The sequence below is a fragment of the Cardiocondyla obscurior genome, linkage group LG10 (assembly GCF_019399895.1).
Source record: "Cardiocondyla obscurior isolate alpha-2009 linkage group LG10, Cobs3.1, whole genome shotgun sequence".
Classification (NCBI taxonomy): domain Eukaryota; kingdom Metazoa; phylum Arthropoda; class Insecta; order Hymenoptera; family Formicidae; genus Cardiocondyla; species Cardiocondyla obscurior.
In genome coordinates this window covers 31,539-54,097 of record NC_091873.1, presented here as the reverse complement: position 1 = coordinate 54,097, position 22,559 = coordinate 31,539, and the positions used below count along the sequence as shown (strand labels likewise).

At 41.9% G+C, this 22,559-nt stretch overlaps 1 protein-coding gene across 1 annotated transcript; it reads left to right on the top strand.

Moving 5' to 3' along the window:
* The first annotated feature begins 10,444 nt into the window (after window positions 1-10,444).
* On the top strand, window positions 10,445-22,371 carry LOC139106150 (uncharacterized). The gene is made up of 6 exons (XM_070662711.1): window positions 10,445-10,532; window positions 10,907-11,204; window positions 13,283-16,154; window positions 16,383-18,470; window positions 21,569-22,038; window positions 22,149-22,371. The coding sequence occupies exons 1-6, from the start codon at window positions 10,445-10,447 to the stop codon at window positions 22,369-22,371; spliced, it is 6,039 nt and encodes a 2,012-aa protein (XP_070518812.1).
* The last annotated feature ends 188 nt before the right edge of the window (window positions 22,372-22,559 follow it).

Sequence of the window (22,559 nt, the reverse complement as noted above, 5' to 3'; positions counted from 1 at the left end):
AGAGTGGAAAGGGGTCGCGGGAATTTCCGCAGGGTCTTAATTTTTTTTGAGGCAGTAATTAACGATCGCACTTTGGTTGGTTCTGTGGCTATCGTATTTTATCGAGACTACGGACCATCTTGGCCAGGTGAGGAGCGAGGGTAGCGAACCATACGCGGAGGCGCGAACGTCCGGAGAAAAAGATAACAGGATACAGGCCGGGATGGGAGGCCACCCACCCCGAGAACCTTGGAAAAGATCTGCCGTCTACGCATCTTGGCGCCGAAAATAACCTGCGAGGAAATTGACGCAACCGCGGACTATCCGAAGCTTGCGCCAACCTGTTAGTACCGATAGGGCTTTAGGAGGGCAGCTGCTCCCGCGGAAATCGGCAGCGCGCGGAAAATCCGCGAGACACGAGAGTGGGAATACGCCGGGCCTCGTGCCGAAAATTCGCGCGGTTCTTGCTCTCTTCCGTGTGGACACGCGAGCTAAGCAGACGACAATACGTAGAGCGATAAGCGAACCATAGCCTGAGCGTGAGAGTGAGAGCAAGCGACCAAACGACGGGGAGAGAGAGCGAAAGCGCAAGAGCGAGGACCGTGCGAGGCCCAAGAGGCATTTTATCGGTGAGTTCTTCCATCCACCTTGCGGAATAATTATTTTGTGAAGCCCTCCGCTTTCCGGGGAGACCGTCGCGGATTCAGGCGATACCCGGCCACATAGAACGGGCACGCGGGCCCGTTAGATTGCTTGGACTTAACATTAGAGAGTGGCCGCCGACGGGCGTCTGAATGCCGGTGGCGGGACCCCGCGGGGAACAACGGAGCGAATAACTTGCGTTTAGTAACTGTACTATTTGTGAGGTTCTCGTGAGTCGCGTCCGCACGGAGAGACCTTGGCAGCGGCCGAGACCAGGAAAGAAATCTTGCGATCTCGTTAACAACAGACGACCGTACGCGGAGATTCTTGAGTGCTGTAACGTCCCGCGAAAACACGCCGCGTGCAAGGGAGGCGCGTGGCCGGCACCACAACAGTCAGGGCCGACGCGAGAGTTACGAAAAAGCGAGATCGAAATAAACTAATTGTTAGCGATTTAGTATGGTTAATTTGACGACACGAGCGAGGTAGTTCCACGGCGCTCGAGCATTTATCTTTACTTTTCGTTATTTTATATAATTCTGTTTTTTATTATTATTATTTTATATTCCGTAATAAACGACTTACTTGTTCATTCGATTTTTGGGTGTCGCGTAAAACTTATTTTGTGTCGTCGTGTCCATCCGTCCGAAAATTCCGCCCGTTATACCTCGCCGCTCTCCGTTCAGATGAGCTAGCCCCCGCGCGTGACGGCAGTTTGAGTTTACGGTTAATTATTGGGAAAAGAGAATTAATTCGCGAATAAAATCGGCACGGCTGGGCCCGTGCCTGGCGCCCAAAACTATATCGCTGTGTAGTCACGCCATCCCGCGACGGGATACGGCTGAGGAACCGCGACCCCTCCTTCCTCCCTAACTCTCGTGTCACGGCGGTGTACGGATTTTCCGTCCGTGCCCGGCCTTCTCTTTTTGATCGCGACTTTCCTCCGCGAGGAGGAAAATATAAATCGTGACAATATACAGGGTGTCCAAGACATAACAAAGGATACTGGGAGGATAGATAGAATTGATTGAGACAAGTAGAAAAGTCCTGTACCATTTTTCAAAATTCTCAACCGTTATTGAGAAAAAAATTAAAATAATAAATTGTATAGGCGTAAGAGCGACAAGGATGCTGCGCGTGAATGAGCGTGACAGGCGACGGCGCCATTTCTAGCGATTCGCCTGTCGCGCTCACTCACGCGCAGCATCCTCGTCGTTTTTACGCCTATACAGAGTGTCCCATACCATGACCCGGGAGACATAGTTAGTTCTAATTATTTTGAACAAGAAAGTCCTATACCGTTTTTTAATTTGCGCGTTTATTTGCGTGAAATCCACGTTTTAAATTTATTATATCCGACCGAGAGCGAGACGATGCGACAACGCGCGAGCGAGCGGTGCGGCGATACGCGAGGCGTGGTTAAAGACATCACGCGAGCGAGACGATGCGACGACGCGCGAGTGACACGATGCGATTGTACTTAAATTCGCTCGCACGTCTTCGCATCGTGTCACTCGCACGTCGTCGCATCGTCTCGCTCGCGTGATGCCTTTAACCACGCCTCGCGTATCGCCGCACTGCTCGCTCGCGCTTCGTCGCATCGTCTCGCTCTCGGTCGAATATAATAAATTTTCAAACGTTGATTTCTCGTAAATAAACGCCCAAATTAAAAAATGGTATGGGACTTTTTTGTTCGAAATAATTAAAACTACCTATGTCTCCCGGGTGGGTCATGAGGTATAGGACACCCTGTATTATATTAAAAGTAACCATTATACGATATTAAACAGTGACAAAGTCGTGGAGGCTATTATATTATATTAACAATGTTGCACTGTAGCCGAGTGCACAGGGTCTATTTTTCGGAACTAAGTTAGAACAAAATTGGGAGCATGGTTGTACATTGGAAATAAACACTCTTTAGCTAAACAAGCTTACTACTAACTTTATTTATTTAAACCTCGTCATGGTACAATGATGGTTAATTCAAAAATGAAAACGCCTGACGTAGATCATAATTACTTTCTTCGTGAAAAATGCGCTGACACGCGCTGTGGAGTTGATGTTAGCTTATCGTTAGTCCGTTGCAAGTTATCGGTGATTAAAAAAAATGTATAGTGTTTGTAAAAAAACATGTTTTAAAGCCATTTCAAAACGATTTTTTCTGTGTAAAAATTGTTATGTCTCCGATTTTACAGTTTCTTGTTTTGACGCGCAATTTAAACAAGTACCCGAAAAAGGAATAAACCATTATCTGTTGGCAGAAAAAAATTAACAATTGAATAATAAAATCTTGAAATTCAAAACCTTTTAGAAGGAGTAAAAGTGCAAGGGACTGAAAAATAAATACAGGCATCAAAAATACAGATATTGAAAAATAAAATAAAACGAAAACGACCAGCAGCCTGTAGTAATTGAAATAAATCTACGATCGAACATCATAAAGAACTAGTAAAATCATTAGACTCGTGATCGTAACGTGCGCATTCGATATCTTATAAAAATTAAGAAGCGGATGTAGAGCTATTGCGAGGGTTAAGAATCACAAATAATAAAACAATAAAATAAGAAACCTTGCACATGAAAACCAAACTGGAAGGACCGCAGATAAAATTTTTATTTGTTTTAAAACATCTTGAAAATCAAGCTTTTGAAGGTGGAGCCATAAATAAATGTTAATAACGAACTCCAATAGATGATGGGACGCCTTCATTATACCAATAGGTAGACATAGATTTAAGAAATTTTGAAAGGGTGAAGAAAACAAAGTAACTAATAAAAATCTAAATTACCGAAAACGCAGGAAACTTAGAGTCATCCACCCTCTTTGGTAAAACTATATAAAGCGAAACTTTGCGAGATCTAGTGCTTTGTTTTGCCTTGGCACTACATCAATCATAGTACGCGAGTGAGTTTTACACTACACCGATGGAAGGAAGTGAACAAATTCCACCTATTCACAAGAGACAGAACCGAAGATCAATCAATAGTAAGTTAGCTACAATCACTTTCTTCATCCCCATCGAATTAACTTCACTAAAGCCACGATCCGGTAATAATTAAATTAAATTAATTAGTGAATCCCCGAAAATTGCGCGGAGTAAAGTCGCGAAGAGACCGAAGAACAAGGAGAGTAAGGTGGAGGCGGGAAATTTTGCATACTATATCGCTGGACTGCATTATAAACCAAGCTAGTAAAAAAAATCGGTAGCTGCTTATTGAAGCAATTAATCCGCTCTTCAGCGAGGATCATTTCGATTCGAAAGAATTCTCTGGTTCAGAAACAACCGTACAGCTCTCTCTCGCTTCCCAGCCATTCGCAGAAATTTCCGAAAAGGCAAAACCATTAGGCCCCTCTTACACACCGCCAAGTAAAAAAGAGAACCGCAAGCCCACTCTCCGATTTCCTGCGGTTATTCCCCCGACTCTCGCTCACTATTTTATTTTAAACACCAGATATCGAGGAGAGTCCCGGTGGCTCATGTTTCTCCCGTCATCCTACCCCTATTATACGGAAGAGATGTCTAAAAATATTTATATATTGGGTCCAAGGCTTTATCATCTCCATAATTTTAGGGTGGTCGCAAGGGCCTTACCTCCCACCACACCTCTTTTAATTGTGGAGGAAGGAGCTTTTTTTCCATTCAAAGCGGATAAGAGTTTTTTCCACAAGCTTATCCAAGAGATACTACCTTCTCTCCTTTTCGGCTACCTCAATTATTAAAATAAGTTTTAGATTTTAGTAGTTTTATATTTATACTCTTGTTACGTCAGGGATAGTATTTTAAGAGTTTGTTAACCGCTTCTCGGATGCTTAGGAAAAAGCTCGAGAGCAGATAGAGAGAAGGAAAAGATTTGGGGAGTGACGTAACAGCCGATCCTTGCGTGGCACGTGTTTAGAGGTGCCATGCGTAAACGCGCTAGGAATGGGTTCGAATCGGTAACGAGGTGGAGCTAGCGCGTTATCTTGGTTCTTTTTAGGGAAGGAAATTTAATTCTTATTCCCTGGGACAGAACCGGAGGTGATTTTTCGCAACAAAGGATATTAGGGTTAAATTGAAATAACTAATTCTAGGTTCTCAATAATGTAAGTCGATGAATTTAATATTAATTAAGTACAATTTTGGAATATAAAAACAAATTAAATAAATTTAAAGAAATAATAATAAAAAAATAAAAAGGAATAGGCCTTAACAAAAGATACATTCTAAACATATTTTAAGGAAAAGAAAAAAAAACGCGATAATTACTTTAAGCGTAAAGAAAAGAAATTAAATGTTAACAAATATGAGTGTATGCGTATATACAATGTGGTAGGAATGTGTATGATTTTCGTAGTGTTACTCCAGGTCAATCTCTATTATTTCAGAGATCTGGGCTGTCGACCTCGGAAATACTCGGTCAATGAGCCTGATTGAGCTAAAAGGGGTGTTCCACCCCGGAATAATAGATGAGGATATTTTGATCAGGAGACGCCCCACTGGCCTCTCTCCTGATCTCCTCAGGATCAAAATAGTCAGGGTCTTTGGTAAAGGCCCTTTCTGGGACAGGATCCGTCCATGGAGTGCAGGTCCTCCGGAAGAGCTCGAGGAGAGGATCAGCGACCGCTCTCGGTTCCTCTTGCTCCCCGAGGAACTTCACACTTGGGGCGGGAGAAGGGAAATGTTCCGGGCTGTCTGGCTCTTGCCAAGAGACGGTCTCGTCCTCAGCAAGAAAGCCGACCTCCTCGGGTTCCCCAGGATAAAGAATTGGTGACGGGATGGGAGAAGAGCAGCTCCAGGAGAAGGTTCGGTGGAATTTAGAGATATGTCGGGAGTGTAGGAGGGAGGAGTAGGGCGGAACTGCTCCGACTCAGGCTCGGATGAAGTCGGAGTTCTTGATCGCCGTGGTGGTGTTTGAGGCAGGGAGTTTTCTTCGGTTTCCGAATCCTCGCCGTTAAACGGCGAGTTGGGAGGAGCGGAAGGAAGAGGCGACCATGGCTGCTCTGATCTTCGTTTCGGAGGATCGTCTATGTCTACCTTTGGCGCCGCCGCGAACAAGAATTGTACGAAGAAACTCCGTACTAGCTCTCGTAATTCTCTAATCTTCTGGTTCCTCCGCGCTCGACTTTTCTTAATGAAACGTAGGTTGCTAGATTTCACTAAAAGGTATCAATTTAAAATTGAGTTAACGAAAGAATTATAGAGGGAAAATGTTAGGGCATCACGTCGCATTCTTTCTTCCGGATCTCTCCATACATCACTTTAGAGATTTTTCCAGTTTCTCTGACCGGATGGAGCCTCACTCAAATTAAGGTTTCGATAGCCACCATTTACTGGCGGCATTTCGCAACCTCTGACAAAAGGAAACCCGCTAACCAAGTCGAGTCATTGGAGAACTCGAAGGACTCTAGAGAGATGTCGAATTTTTGAAATGCGAACGGCACCCTGACAATACCCTCGTTATTCATTTCGGAGATATATAGAATTTTTAGAATTTTAGTGGAACCGTTTTGAAGGGGAGGAAAAAATAAGGGTTAAATAAATGATGAGACTTACTTCTTGCCGACTTTGATTATCTCGGAGGAGTCCTTGATAGCCTCTTATTTCACAAGGTTCACAAGGTTTCACAAGTCACTTATTTTGCTTTAAAGAGAAATTATTTGTTCTGATATAGTCCAGAGACTGAATGAGAGCGAGTCCCGCCGAAACGCGCGGTTTTATAACCTCGGAAAAGGGGAGGACTAGTGCCGGATTTTCATTTTTGAAAAAGTCAGTGTTCTTATTTGTCAGCCGTGTCCCTCCACTTTTCCTTTTTCTTAATTATTGGTCACTCAGATCTCATCCCTTCTCTGATTTTCTTAAGCTCTAGTTTTCGCCCTTAGATTTTTAATTCGTGGTGAGGAGTTCCCGATATCTATTGGCCCGAGAGAAAAAATTTGATCATACCAAACTCCGCCCGCATGGCTTCGCCTTTTAACCTTCCAGAATATTATCATTAACAGTTGGGAGAAAATTCTTAAGGGCTCCTTTTCGTTATCGCCGGGTTGCGTTTATTTATGGGATCCGGTCGCGTGTCATATTCTTACGATCGCAGGACTTTCGCGCCTTTGTTTTGCTTATACCTTGGACTGGACGAAGTGCTTCACCAAGGCTCAGAACAAACTTATCAGTAGGAAAGATATGTGATAAAGGATACTGTTGTAACCCGAAACGTATTACAACAGTAAGATTAAGTAAGTAGCACGGAATAAGATCTCGCAACATAATTGAAAGAAATCCTTATCGGCAACCCACTTAAATTGAAAGACTGAATAAATAAATATCATAAGAATAAAAAGTTGCAAGACCTTATTACCGAGAATAACAGATTACATTGCCCTAGTAACCAAGTTACGATAATACAATCCGTTGACATCGATAAAACGCCCGAGTTAAATACCCGCGGACCGACAGCGGCGAGCAGTTGCTAATCACCTCACGTTCGTAACGTGAGATCTGTCGCGTGCCGGTCAAGATAGACACCTCGATGAGACAAGGCCCCGCGATTACACAGTAGAGTGGAGCGTGGGCAAGTGACAAGTAAAAAGAATTAAGTGTATTAATACAGGTGATATATACAGGGTGTCCGGTATAAGATGTCCTTCCCGTAAACCATGGGTAGATGGAAAAAATACAAGTCGAAAAGTCCAATACCATTTTCCGAAATTCATAATAGTTACCGAGTAAGAACGTCACAAAGCTTTAGCAAAAAGCGCGGAGAAGGGGGCGCAAGAGGCGGGGTGCGCGGGCGGTAAGGAGAGAAAGTAGAGGCAAGCTCCGCGCGACTACTGTCGCGCGGTGAGGGGAGGCGGGGCTAACGCGTGGTGAGACGGAAAGGCTTTCCGGGGGAAAGCGGGTATCAAAACGAGCGTTATATCCGTATATTCTTCCGGACTGTATTGCATTTTTAAGTCTCTCACAACGTGCATTTGAGATGACGAGCAATATTATGGACAGACGAGTCCACATTTACACCAAAAGGTGTATTAAACTCTAGGAATCGTTTATACTGGTCGGACGAAAATTCACACGTCGTTCGGCAAACCGCATTTCAGTACCGCTGGTCAATTAACGTATGAGCAGGCGTCGTTGGAGATAAAATAGTAAGAATAAAAGAAGGAAAAGAATATTTTTTTCATAATTAAAATATTTTTATTTTCTAGATTGGTCCGTATTTTTTCCCTCCACGATTAACTGCAAATATTTACAAACGTTTTATTGAGACGGATTTACCGATTTTATTAGAAGACGTGCCTCTTGCAATAAGGCAACAAATCGTGTATCAACACGACGGAGCACCCGCGCATTCGGCACGAATAGTGCGCGAGGTATTAAACGCACGTTTTCCCGATCGGTGGATGGGTCGCGGTGGTCCGATTGCTTGGTCGCCTCGATTACCCGATTTAAATGTGTTAAATTTTTTTATATGGGGCTACATAAAAAATGAAGTGGAAAATTATCGAGAAGCTGCTGTAGAAGAGGTTCGTGAAGCCATCGTTGCGGCTTTTCAAAATATCCCTGCAGATATGGTGCAACGTGCAACACGAGATGTAGTTCGAAGGGCCCGATTCTGTGTACAACACAGAGGAGGGCATTTCGAACAATTGTTACATTAATAACAATATGTTTTAAAAGTGGACTAGGCTTACCGGGGATACCACTATAAAAAAAACGCACCATGCTATCTACCGCAAGGTGGTGAGGAAATGATAGCGCATCATTTCCCTAACATTAACGTCCTCGGCTCTTAAAATCATTTAAAGCGGTAAATTATTCATAAAAATGAATATTTACAAACGACCGGGCTCGACAGATTATTTTTCGGTACGTTATCGTATGATCGCATTTGTTTGTTTTTTTGCCGCGTGCAATCATTTTCCTTCTTTTTCTTCTTCTTCTTCTATTAGATGGCACTCATTTCCAACATAGATACGATCCGGCCATTTGCAAAATCTTGATTTGGTAGTTCGTATTGGTTGGCGGTTCAGCCGCCATGTCTTGTGTCGAGTAGCATAGAGCGGTATGTTTGAATTGAATTAATCAGATATTTAAGTCCAGGGACTTAAGAAAGAAGAAAAGGAGTCTAACGAATTTAGGGATAGGTTTAATAAGCAAAGGAAAAATGTCATGAGGGTTTTGAGGAAATTTTCCTGAAATAAATTTAACCAAATTAGAAGATTTCTTAGCAGCGAGAGAACAGTGAAATACAATATGATTAATATCTTGTTTCGAAAAACCACAAGAACAAGAGCCTGAATTAATAATATTTTTACTCGCAAGACTGTAATTAAGATTATAATGATTACTACCTAACCGATTAACAAGAGTTATTTGATCTCTAGGTAATTTGTACTTATAGAACTAAGGTTTAGAATGCGAGTTAAAGAAAGTTGATAAGTAATGACAACCTTTAGTGAGAGCGGATTCCTGCAAATAATTAGCAAAGGAATTATTCAGTTTATTTCTTTGTTTATCAAACAAGTCAGGGAACAGTATTTTAAATTTTGGTTTTCTGCCTTGAAAGCGAGCTATTTTAGCAGTTTGGTCAGCAGTTTCATTGCCTAAAATTCCGCAATGCGAAGGAACCCATAATAAATTAATATTAATGCCTAAAGAAATGGCTTTAGTAATTTGCTCTTTGATGAGTGCGATAATGTAATTAATGTGTGCAAGCCTCCAAGATGATAAAGCATTTAGGACGCTCTTTGAGTCGGAAAGAATGACAACCGAGGTAATATTAAATTGAATGACTAATATTATCGCTTGAAAAATAGCCCAGGCCTCGGCTGAAAAGATAGAAGTCTCGTTAGGAAGTTTGTGCATGATTTTGAGCTCAGGGTTGGTGAGAAAAATTCCAACACCGACAGGAAGGTCATCAGAACTTTTGGAAGCGTCAGTATAATAAGGGTAGAATCGGGAAAGGAACGATTGATAAAACTATCCAAATTAGAGTTGATTGAGGAAGATTTGAAATTGGATAATTCAAAAGGATAAAAATAGAAGATTGGGGGTCTCATAATGAAGGACTCATAGGAATAATTAAAGAAAGGAAGCGAGACAGATCTATGTACAGTCACCGGCAATAATGGCCTGTCGCACTGCGGCGACGGCGGCTCCCGTGCGTGAGGCCTCACCGCGGATCGCGTACGTGAGGCGCAGAACGCCAAAAGGAGCGAGAGGACGGGGGAAAATTTGGTGGGAGGTGTTCTCATGCTCTATCTCGCTCGCGACCCGTGCGTGTGAGAGAGAAAGTATGAGTGAACGCTAAGAAATTATTATAGGCGCACCTTCGCTCTCTCGCTTGCACGCGTTCGTGTTTATACGGGCGGACAAGGATAGAAGTATATCGCAAGAGTACGCTATTAATTCTAGCTTATACTTTAAGACATTTCGCGACTTTTGACAATCGAAATTAAATACTCATGTTACTTATATTATAAATATATATTTTTACATTACGTATAATTTAATTTTGGGATAATTTTCGTTTTCTGTCTTGAGAAAGACAATTTTAAATGCCGTTTTCTGACTTGAGAAAGACAAGGCATTTAAAATTGTCTTTCTCAAGACAGAAAACGAAAATTATGTGTGTCAAAGAACATGATGGATACTGGGCGTGTGAACTATGTACTGTTCGTGGAGAACGTGTAGAAAGACGGACAATTTAACCAAACGAAAATTGCCAAGCCAAAACTGATTCTTCATTCCGTCAGCAAAGCAATCCAGAACATCACACTAGAATATCTCCTTTTCTTATCATTAAAACACCAATAGATATGGAAACTTATTTTTTATTGGACATCATGTATCTTGTATGCTTAGGAAATATGAAAAAATTATTAGAATATTGGCTATATGGAGCTAAAGTTAAAAACAGTCAGAATGCAAAGAGTCAGTTATCTAATTTATTAATACGTCTTTAATCTCAAATACCAATCAAATTTCAACGTACAACCAGAACGTTATCCGAATTTGATAAATAAAAAAAAGGGGTGACCGGGCGCAAGAACGCCACACACAGTGGTTAGCGGAACCGCCACCAGCCACCAGACCAAAGAGACGACCTCCGGCGGAGCCAACAGCCAGACGTCGTACACACACCGCGATGGCAACGGCCACGGCAACACTGACCGCCCGAGCAACAGGCATGCCGTTCCTAACGCCACGGCACAGACAGCCAACACAGCCGCAGACCAGACCGGCGCCATCGCAACCTGGGTCGTCTCAAGTTAGGCCACCACCGCCTTTTCCTTGACCGACCGTAGGCCCTAGAGGACCACCGCCACAGTTCCGGCTATCAAACCCACCGCCACAGTTCCGGCCATCAAGACCACCGCCACAGCTCCTACCAGCAAGACCACCGTCGGTTCAGCAGTCAAATCCAGCACCGGGGCTCATGGGTGCCAATTGCGCGGGTCTTATACTGAGCGACCCACCCGGATCTGACGACCCATTTACAAGGGTCAAACTGCCAACCGAAGAAATCATCGACGTCTCGGTTTTGGCAGTATGGAAGAACCGAAAATTCCGGGCGCACACGAGCAACGGGAAGTGGGTGCCAAGGTTCGACACGAACGGCACGTTACGGACTTGCCGACGAATGAACAGCCAGGAGGGCTGTTAAAGAGGGGAGATGATGTGGCAAGGGCTTAAGCCTCGTCACTAAAGAGCGAAGACCAGCCCTGGATGGCAGAAGGCCGTCCACCAAAGTAACCCGAGCGAACATCAGCCCGGACGCCGCCGGACGCACCGCACGTGGTTTGGCGGACGACCACCGATTCGACGATGGCGCGCGCCGCCAAGTTATGAATGGGAGTTTCCCCACTCTCATCTCTGCGGCTATATAAATCGAACTCGCGACAGAGCGAGCACCTCTCCGGTTCCGGTCCTCGACTAGAACACATCCTCTAGATCTTAAGACTTCGGGCGCTCCCAAAGCCTCGCATACTCTCCGACTCGGGCGCTCCCGAGCCGAACTCGGGTGCTCCCGGTGAGTTTCCGCTGCCTTGGGCGCTCCCAAAGCAGAGTATAGATTCAGGTTCCTGGAGATCTCGGGCGCTCCCGAGGCTTCACCACTAAGACGACCGAATATCGCCGGCGCCCCCCGATACTCCGGACTACCGAGATTCCCTAGACGGGCGCTCCCGTCTAGGCTCCGGATCTATCGTACGGCCTTCAACCGTCGATACTGCCGCAGTCGGGCGCTCCCGACTGCCGCCGATATCCATGGCACTTTGTGCCAACACAATCCTCCGGACGGGCGCTCTCGTCCGGCATCGGATCCGCTGCGCGACAGCCAGTCGCCGGCATCGCCGCGATCGGGCGCTCCCGACCGCTGCTCTCCGGGTTATCCCAAATAACCTCAACCTAACGCGATATTAAATCCGCGCGAACCTTGGCTCCGGCGAGCTTACATCCGGCAACTACGCGACGCGAGAAGTCGCTATCGCTTCCGTTAGCAGATGACGTGAAAAATATAGGATGTTCTCTTTCTATTGTGACTGCCTTCCCATTTAAAAACTGTTTGAGAAAAATTAAGAGACTCTTACGAAGTGGAAATCGACCGTTGGCACAAATTTGTCGTCATTTGCAAAAAATATATTTAATTGATATCAAAAAGTCTGTTCCCATTTTTTCTGTACAAATCACATCAAAACTGTAGAAGGATATTTCCGGAAATACAACGAAAGTCAAACGTTTAAAATATAATTCAATTTTAACACAAAAATTTTTAAACAATACAGTAATACTAAAAAATGGAACGCTAATAGAAATAACTAAAATAAATATTCCTCACAAAATGGATGAGGGGGCAATACAAATAAGTGGAACCACATTAAAAATTAAAAAATTACTTTTTAAAGAGCCGTGTAATTTAAGCATTTTGGAAATGTAAGAAGTAACTAAACGCCATGCTAAATTTATCACTTGTCCATTAACATCAGTACATGGAAAATATATCACATTTGATATCAGTGAAAATAAAGAAAAAAAATATATATACAATGTCACTTCTTTATATTTAAAATAAAACTTAACTATAAAACTTCTTTTAACTTTTGATTAATTTTTAATAATAAAACTTTTAACAATAAAATTTTTAATATTTATAATACAACTTTGACTCGTCACTCATGTGTGTTACACGTGTGATATATTTTGATTTATGTTGTTAAGGAAAAAAGAAAATACCAAAAAATGTAATGCGATGCTTGTGCATTGAAGGGTTTCATGTGTTGGAAACTTTGCTTCTTCTTTTGTTACTATAAGAAATTTATGACTGAATATCCGGTCACGTAGACCGACTGATAAATCTTCGGAGAAATCGGGCCTTCCCGTAACGCTATACGGTCGTCCTTAGGAACAAAGGCAGGGCGAGCAGATATCGCAAGCCTTCTCTCCGTTAGTTAGTTGCCTTCCGAATCTCGATACGAATAGCTCGTGCTGCTAGCAAATAATATAACTGTGCGTTTTATACGTAAACCGTAATTGAAAAGGTTTGCTTCCGCGTCGCAGAACCGGCAAACCATTAATACTGAACGAACTTTCTATATCTTTATTATTCTTGTTTTATTATTATTTTTTTGTATACTTTTATTCAATTAATAAACAGCATTTTCTTTACTATAAAAATTGTGAAGTGTTTTTGGAAACTTAAACATTTATTGGTCCTTCGAGCCGGATAGTGTGAATCAGTGCGAAATTTATACTGTTCAAGTTTGCGACAAGTTCCTTACGATGAGTCAGAATCACGAAACGTTAATTAACAACCAGCAGGAGTTGCACGGCCGTATTGCAAGAGCCGTAGACAATTTGCGTAAGCTGGGAACAGCAAAGATAACCAGCAGTGCGATAGAAATTCGAATCAATCAATTGGATACCAATTGGGCGAAATTCGAAAAGGCTCATGATCAATTAAGAGAAGAATATTGGGAACAAGTGAAAACCCATGCCTATATTACGAAAGATTATTATGCAATCGTGGAAGAGGTTTATTACAATCAGCGGGCTACTTTGGAAGAAATGATGCTAACATTGACGCCCTCAGCAGGATCATCAAAGACACCGGAAGCTCCGCGCAGTTCGGAGTCTCTTCGAAGCCAATTACCAAGATTGCAATTGCCTACTTTCTCGGGACGCTTTGAGGATTGGCCGAATTTTAAAGATCTCTTTCAGTCAATGGTAGGAGCTGATGGTTCGTTGCAAGAAATACAGAAGTTCCATTACTTAAGAAGCAGTCTCAAGGGGGAAGCGGAACAATTAACGCGAAATATTCCAACGACTGCAGGAAATTACGAGCGAGTGTGGACCATGCTTCAGGAACATTACGAAAATAAGCGTTTGCTTGTGCGCTCTGTGCTTACCTCCTTCTCAAATTTGCCGAAAATGAAAGGAGAAAGTGCATTTGAATTGCGAAAGATTTTTAATGGAATGCTGCAGACCGTTGCTGCTTTAGAGGGAATCCAGAGGCCTGTTGCAGAAAATGATTTATTTGTGCATCGAATAATTGAGCTTTTCGATTCTTACACACGTAAGGAGTGGGAATCGGTTATTGGAAATACCACAGATCCTCCATGCTATGAGGAATTGAGACTGTTTATGGAAAATCGTCTCCGAACTTTGGAAGCAATCCAGCCGACGGGACGTGACTTATCGTCTAAAACTTCATCTGGATCTCGGGCTACGCGAGCACTTGTTTCTAATCCAGCTCCGTTACAAAGCGGAGGTAAGCCGAATACGTGTTTTTTGTGCCACGGACAACATTATATTCTGGGCTGCCCGGAATTTCAAAGAAAAGGCCCTAATGCGCGCAAGGAATTCGCGATTGAGCATCGCTTGTGTTTCAACTGCTTCGGAAATCACCGAATCAATCTGTGTCCTTCTACCAGAAGCTGCTACTATTGTAAAGAACGACATCATTCAACAATCCATGAGGCCTGTTCAACCGGAAGTATGCGAACTGGAATCAATGCCTCCGCCGCAGAGCATCGTACCACCGGACCCAGAGCCATCGAGCATCGAGCCTCAGAGGAGTTCAACGCATCCAGCGGCAGGAACATCAACACCGGGACGGCGCCGCCGAAATACTCGGAAACAACCGAAAAACCAGCCGGAACCAGCAGCGAAGGAGCAGTGGCTCTCCACTTGCGTAATCTCGTAGAGCGAAAACGAGTTTTGCTTGCGACTGCCAGGGTTTTCGTTACGGACAAATTTGGTAAAAAACATACCGTGCGTGCGCTAATTGATCCGGGTTCGGAAGTCTCGCTTGCTTCTGAATCTTTAATGCAAAAATTAAAACTCCCGCGAGTTTCGGATTCAACGCCTATTTTTGGAATTGGCGGAATAATAAATATGCATGCTCGAGGTAAAGTAACATTTAAGATAGAATCCGGAACAAAGACTCCGTTTTCATTGCAAATTACAGCGTTAATTTTGTCTCGACTCGCCGCCTCCGGGGTTAGTTTAGAAAATATGTTCAGCGAATGGCAACATTTAAGCGGATTAGAGTTAGCAGATCCAGATTTTCGAGCTTCTTTTAATATTGAATTAATTTTAGGCGCGGAAGTATATGCTATTATCCTGGAAGAAGGAATACGTAAAGGAAATATAAATGCTCCGATTGCAATAAAAACCGCGTTGGGATGGGTACTTTCCGGAACGGCGGGCGGAGAGTCAACCGGCAAGGGCGTATCCGTGCATAAATGCACCACGGGAATAGATTTGTCCGATTTAGTAAAGCAATTTTGGCAGCAGGAGGAAATAAAATTGTCTCTTCCGGCCTTAACTGCAGAAGAAATTGAGTGCGAAAAACATTTTGTAGAAACTCATCGTCGAGATGAGACAGGACGTTATATAATTCAATTGCCGTTTTTGAACAAGGACGCGATTCCAAATTTTAAAAACTCTCGCTCAATAGCTGTTAAAATGCTTCAAGCTCTGGAAAAACGATTAAGCAAGCAACCGCAGATTCGTAAATTATATAATGAATTTATGACAGAATATCAACAACTTGAGCATATGACTAAAGTAACTTCACCCGCGCCGACGGACGAAGTGTGCTGCTATTTGCCACATCACTGCGTAATCAAATCAGTCGAAGAAAAAACTAAGATTCGCGTAGTTTTTAACGGATCCGCCCGGATGGCACAAAATATAAGTTTAAATCAAGTTTTGCTGACGGGTAAAAATTTGCTGCCAGAATTGCCTGCTATAATAACCAATTGGCGCCGCCACCGATTTGCGATAGTAGCGGATATAGAAAAAATGTACAGACAAATTTTGATTGACGACGCGGACAAAAAAATGCAGCGTATTGTCTGGCGTTATGACCCTGCTGAGGATGTAAATGACTATCAGTTAAACACTTTAACTTATGGGCTTGCTTGCGCACCCTTTGTAGCCCTGCGAGTATTGCAACAACTCGCGGAGGATGAAAAGGAAAAATATCCTATAGGCGCTTCCGTGTTGCAATCGGAAACTTATATGGATGATATTCTTACCGGAGCAAGTTCCGTAAACGGAATACGTGCTTTAATAAGGGATCTAGTTGCGATTTGCATGGCGGGCGGCTTCCGTTAAAGAAATGGGCTACTAGCTCGAAATTAATAGAGGATATAATTCCCAAAACGAAACATCAGAACCAGCCTGTCGTTTGGCAATCCATTGAGGGACACCCGATTTTAGGAATGCAATGGAACCCTAGAACAGATACGTTTGCTTTTCATATCCATATAACTGCAGAAAAATATACTGAAAAGAAAGATTCTATCAGAAGTTGCACAACTGTTTGATCCGCTTGGGTGGCTAGCACCGGTTATCATTCGTGCGAAAATTTTTATTCAATCATTGTGGCTAAAAAACTTAGATTGGGATGAGCCTCTGCCGAAAGAGGAGCAAGAATTTTGGTTAAAATTTCAAGCAGAACTCCCTGAACTGCAGAAAATTGCTTTGCCTCGCTGGATAAGTAGTCTTGCCTCAAATTGTAGTATAGAAATCCACGGATTTTCAGATGCTTCCGAAAGAGCCATTGCTGCGGTTGTTTACTTACGAGTAACGTGGACTAGTCCGGACGAATATGACGACTTTCACTTTTCCAAAATTTCGCTCTTGCAATCAAAAACTAAAGTTGCTCCTTTAAAAACTATTTCCTTACCGCGGTTAGAATTAAATGCCGCCGCTCTATTAGTGCGTTTAGTAAACAAAATAAAACTTGCTGCCAAATTTAAAATTAATAGAATTTATTTATGGTCAGACTCTACGGTTACTTTAGCTTGGATTCAGGGTCATTCTTCGCGTTGGACAACATATGTAGCTAATAGAGTAACTGAGATACAAGAAACATTGCCTGATGCCCAGTGGAAACACGTGTCCGGTAACGAAAACCCGGCCGATTGTGCGTCGCGAGGAATTTCTCCATCGGAATTAGCAGGCCACCCGCTGTGGTGGACCGGGCCAGCTTGGTTATCACCATACGATGAATTAAATGCGAGATTATTTCATCAAGAAATTCCTCGAACACATGAGGAGGAACGACCTGCTAGGGTACATATAGTTGAAAATAAAAATCAGGAAAATGAAATGCTATTACAATTTTCTTCGCTAACACGATTATTGCATATTACTGCTTGGTGCCGTCGCTGGCCCATAAGATTACGAGAACATAAAAATCAAAATCAAGATCTCGAATTAAGCGAACTTGAGAGTGCAAAAAATCTTTGGATTAAGCATTCGCAAGATATATTTTTTTCCAAAGAAATTAAAACTATTAAAAATAAACAGACGTTATTGCGACAAAGTGCATTATATAAATTAAATCCGTTTCTTGACAAAAATGAGATACTCCGAGTAGGTGGCCGATTGCAACACTCATCTATTAATTATAATCAAAAGCATCCGATCATTCTCAGCAAGGATTCATATTTTGCGAAATTAATAATTGATAAGTGCCATCGTATGACACTGCACGGCGGGGTGCAGTTAACCTTAGCTACAATAAGACAAAGATATTGGATTTTAGGCGGACGCCAAGTAGTTAAATCATTCATACACAAATGCGCCAAATGTATACGTTGGAAAGGAACAGCCTGTTTTCCGCTTATGGGAAGTTTGCCTCATGCGAGAACTTCTCCTTTACCACCGTTCTTTAATACAGGTCTAGATTACGCTGGGCCAATTATGATGCGAACCTCAAAGGGCAGAGGCCAAAGAGCCTATAAGGGTTTTATTGCTATTTTCGTTTGTTTTTCTACCAGAGCTGTTCACATAGAAGCTGTTTCAGATTATACAACTGAAGCATTTCTAGCGGCTTTTAGGCGATTCACTTCTAGACGCGGATTATGTGCTCATCTGTATAGTGATCGCGGTACAAATTTTATAGGGGCAGATGCGCAGCTTAGAAATTTTATAAAACAGATAACACACGATTCATTGATTAAAAATAATCTAACCAATAAAGGGGTTCTTTGGCATTTCAATCCCCCCAGTGCACCCCACTTTGGGGGTCTCTGGGAAGCCGCGGTAAAATCTGCAAAATTTCATATTCACCGGGTAATCGGTAAAGCAACGCTGACGTATGAAGAATTAGCAACTTTCTTGACGCAGGTAGAAGCATGCTTAAACTCGAGACCCTTGCTTCCTATCACCGATGACCCCGAAGATTTTGAAGCACTTACGCCGGGTCATTTCTTAATAGGGCAACCCCTAAATGCTATACCCGAACCTTCGTTGCAAGAGATACCTGAGAATCGGCTAAAGCGATGGCAACTCATTCAGAAAATGCGAGACCACTTTTGGCAACGATGGTCCAATGAATATATTCCGACACTTAATGTAAGAAATAAGTGGTCTGCTGCGATGAAAAACTTAAAGATTAATACTTTATGTTTAATCCGTGGGGAAGGCACTGCACCTTCGAAATGGCCCCTTGGGCGTATTATTGCTATTCACCCTGGAGCCGACGGACAAGTTCGCGTGGTAACCGTTAAAACTGCAACAACCACTTATACGCGACCCGTAGTTAAAATCGTTCCATTGTTTGCTGATAATGAAATAAATCATGATTCAAATACAATCGAAACATAGACATGCTAGCGTAAGCAAATGTTCGTTCACAGCGAGAACGAGGCGGGCGGAATGTTAAGGAAAAAAGAAAATACCAAAAAATGTAATGCGATGCTTGTGCATTGAAGGGTTTCATGTGTTGGAAACTTTGCTTCTTCTTTTGTTACTATAAGAAATTTATGACTGAATATCCGGTCACGTAGACCGACTGATAAATCTTCGGAGAAATCGGGCCTTCCCGTAACGCTATACGGTCGTCCTTAGGAACAAAGGCAGGGCGAGCAGATATCGCAAGCCTTCTCTCCGTTAGTTAGTTGCCTTCCGAATCTCGATACGAATAGCTCGTGCTGCTAGCAAATAATATAACTGTGCGTTTTATACGTAAACTGCAATTGAAAAGGTTTGCTTCCGCGTCGCAGAACCGGCAAACCATTAATACTGAACGAACTTTCTATATCTTTATTATTCTTGTTTTATTATTATTTTTTTGTATACTTTTATTCAATTAATAAACAGCATTTTCTTTACTATAAAAATTGTGAAGTGTTTTTGGAAACTTAAACATATGTGCTCGTGTATGGTGATAAAAAGGAAAAGTAGTCTTTAGAAATAATGTACCAAACTGTACTCTATTAAGTAAAAAGACCTGCTTTATCGACGAAGCAGAAAATCGGAATTAGCGTAAAGTGCTTAGCGGGGCCTCTTGTTTCTAGGCAACAGAGAAATTAAGTAAACGATTGAATTTAATAACGAAAGTTCACTAATTATTCAAAACGGTATGTATTTATGTTATTAAAAAGTAAAAACGCGTAATTTAGTAAAAATTAATTGCAGTTCTCTGTCTGTGAATATTAACTTATGTCTGAAATGTGTAACGAATTGATTATAATCTTGATAATGCTGTTTTCAATTATATAGAAATATAATTTTGTTTTTAAAAAATAACTTGGCAATTACTTGACTTTTGTAAAAAAATTTTTGTTTTTTTTCCTTTTTAAATAAACAAATATCCATATAAATTAGTAATTTTCCCAGAAGACAAGACTCAATTAATTATGTTGCATTTCAGCGGTGCACGAGGTCCGTCCTCCGGGATCGTTGCTCGGCGATGGGTGTTTTTTTAAATAAAGAATACTTTTATCTTATAAAAGTCGTGGTATCTTTTATTTTCTCCTCTTGTCGCGTGTAGAGTACTTCTTGTTGCGTAGAGTTACGAATCTATAGCTCGTAACTAACTGTTACTCACAAGTAACTGTAAGTCAGTTGACTTGCACAAGCTTCGGAGCTCGTGCATTTTATATTATTTACTTATGTCTTGTCAGCGAAATTGCAGAAGGAAGTGGCTGAGTGCCCTACTGCCTTCTGCTGATAATGCGCGTTGTCGTAAATGCTGACGAGACTGTACCGTAGACTCAGCAGATTCCAACAGTTTGGTAATCTGCTGAGCTTTCGTAAAAATTTGCGCACGCGGTGTGTCAATCACCTGCGTTGACGCGTCGGGTTACAACAATTATTATCGAGATTGTTCCTTCACATTGGATTGTATGGAATAAAGTTAAAGAATGTCTGGAATATTATTATATGTCAAAATTAATGTTAAATAAGAAAAGAAAAGAAATGCAATCTTTGGTAAAACAAGGAGCACCACCAGATATAGAATGACCAAAATACAAAGTTGAAATAAGAGGTAGAACAAAATCTTATAAAGATGCTATAATAATTGGATTAGAAAAATTGAAAACCAAACAATATGTAGGGAAAACGAATTTATTCGAACGCGAAGATGTATACCTCTTGTTTTATTTTCGTCGGGTCGACAACCCGCGCGATCGGTACAGTTTGACGGTTGATCGCCTTTGTTTGCGGCCCGATATAAATACAGGCGTCCTCGGAAAAAGACAGCCAGTAGTCGTCTAAATATTGTTAAGAATACGAGTCTAAGTTTTCTGTAATACACCAGTGCGTTTTTTCTGAAATAAATTAGGCAGTAACTTTCGCTAAAATATCCCGCAATTTAATTAATTTAATTCTGTAACCAACATTCTACAAATATGCATATTTTACACACGACAAAATTAAATGTCACAAAATGATGCAAGAAAATAAGTTTTATGAATCAGAAAAGTTTTCATCACCAAGTTTGACTTCTAATAAAGTATCAACAGATTCAGTGTCTTTATCAAGCTCATTAAATTTAAACAGATCTCCAGAATGTTCACCGAGAAGAAATAAAAATAGTGGCGATATTTCTAAATGTTGTAATTCTATATACATTTAATCAGACCGCTTAATTCTAGAGTATTTTGTTCAATTCTTTGCGCACGCATCTCCAGCCTTGTTTGTCTTTTGTTTCTTTATACGCGTGTCTGATTCTCTCTATTGTAACCTTCTATCACGCACGTGTCGCTATCCATACGAAGTATATTGCTACGCCCTGTGTACGGAGCGGCGTGAAGCTGCCGGCTCGCTCGGAGATTTCGGTTCCCCGTTGCCAGGGGAATGAAGATTGTTTAAACTTTATCGATTGACAGTTCTGCCCGTGACTTTAAGCGACGAGGACGTCACTTTGTATTTCTTGGTTATTAAACCGTTTCGTTCTTTTTCAAAAACGTCTCTTTTCTTTCGAGGTACGCGAGTACCGCGGGTACTAGATTAAACGTTACGCGAGTGCGGAGCGTGAACGCGGAGACGTCCGCTGATCCCGTTCTTGGCGTAGCAATATAATAAAGATATTGCATTCATAAATTAACAAGCAAAGTGAGTTGCAATAATTATAATTTTCAGCCTTATAAACAATACTAAAATGTCACATGTAATTGGCTTACCCAAGAAAAAATTTAAAAACACCATTACATTACAATCGACAGGAGGGAGGGGAAGTAGAGAGAAGTAAGGAGGAGATGAAAAAGAAGATAGAAAGAGAGGAGTTTGAAAAGGTGATAAAAAAGTTGAAAAAAGGAAAGGCAGCAGGGAGTGACAATATTGAAAATGAGATATGGAGAGAAGGAGGAGAAGAGGTAAAAGAAGAGCTATGGGAAATATGCAAAAAGGTGTGGAAAGGAGAAGGGTTTCCAGAAGAATGGAGGGAAGGGATAGTGGTGCCAGTCATAAAGAAAGGAAAAGGAGAAAAAGTGGAAGAATATAGAGGGGTGACACTGACACAAACAGAGTATAAAGTGTATGCTTCGGTTTTGAAGGGAAGGATAAGAGAAGAAGTGGAAGAGAAAAGAATAGTTCCACAGAGTCAGGCAGGATTTAGAAGATACATGGGGACGTTGGATCAAATTTATGTTTTAAACCATCTGATAAATAGAAGAATAGAGGAAAGGAGGGGAAGGTAATAGCTTTCATTGATATAAAGAACTGCCTTTATATCAATGAAAGCTATTACTAGCTTCCCCTCCTTTTCCTCTATTCTTCTATTACAGCCTTCGATTTTGTGAACAGAGAAAAATTGGTGAAAGCAATAAGAAATAGAAGGATAAGGGAGAGGTTAGTAAAAAGATGCGAAAAGATACTGGAAGAAACGAGTAGCAAAGTTAGAATAAAGAAAGAAGAAGGAAAAAAATTCTGGACGGTGAGAGGGAAGAGACAGGGATGTCCGCTGAGTCCGAGCTTGTTCACGATCCTGCTGGCAGACTTGGATGAAGAATTGGAAAAGGGTGGATGAGGTGGAACTAAAATAAGGGGCAGGAGGGTGTACTCGCTGGCGTACGCGGATGACATCGCACTGATTGTAGAAACGGAAGCAGGAATGAAGGAAATGTTGAAGACACTAGAAAAATACGTGGAAAAAAGGGATTGGAGGTAAATGTGGACAAGACAAAGGTGATGAGGTGTCGAAAAGGGGGAGGGAGA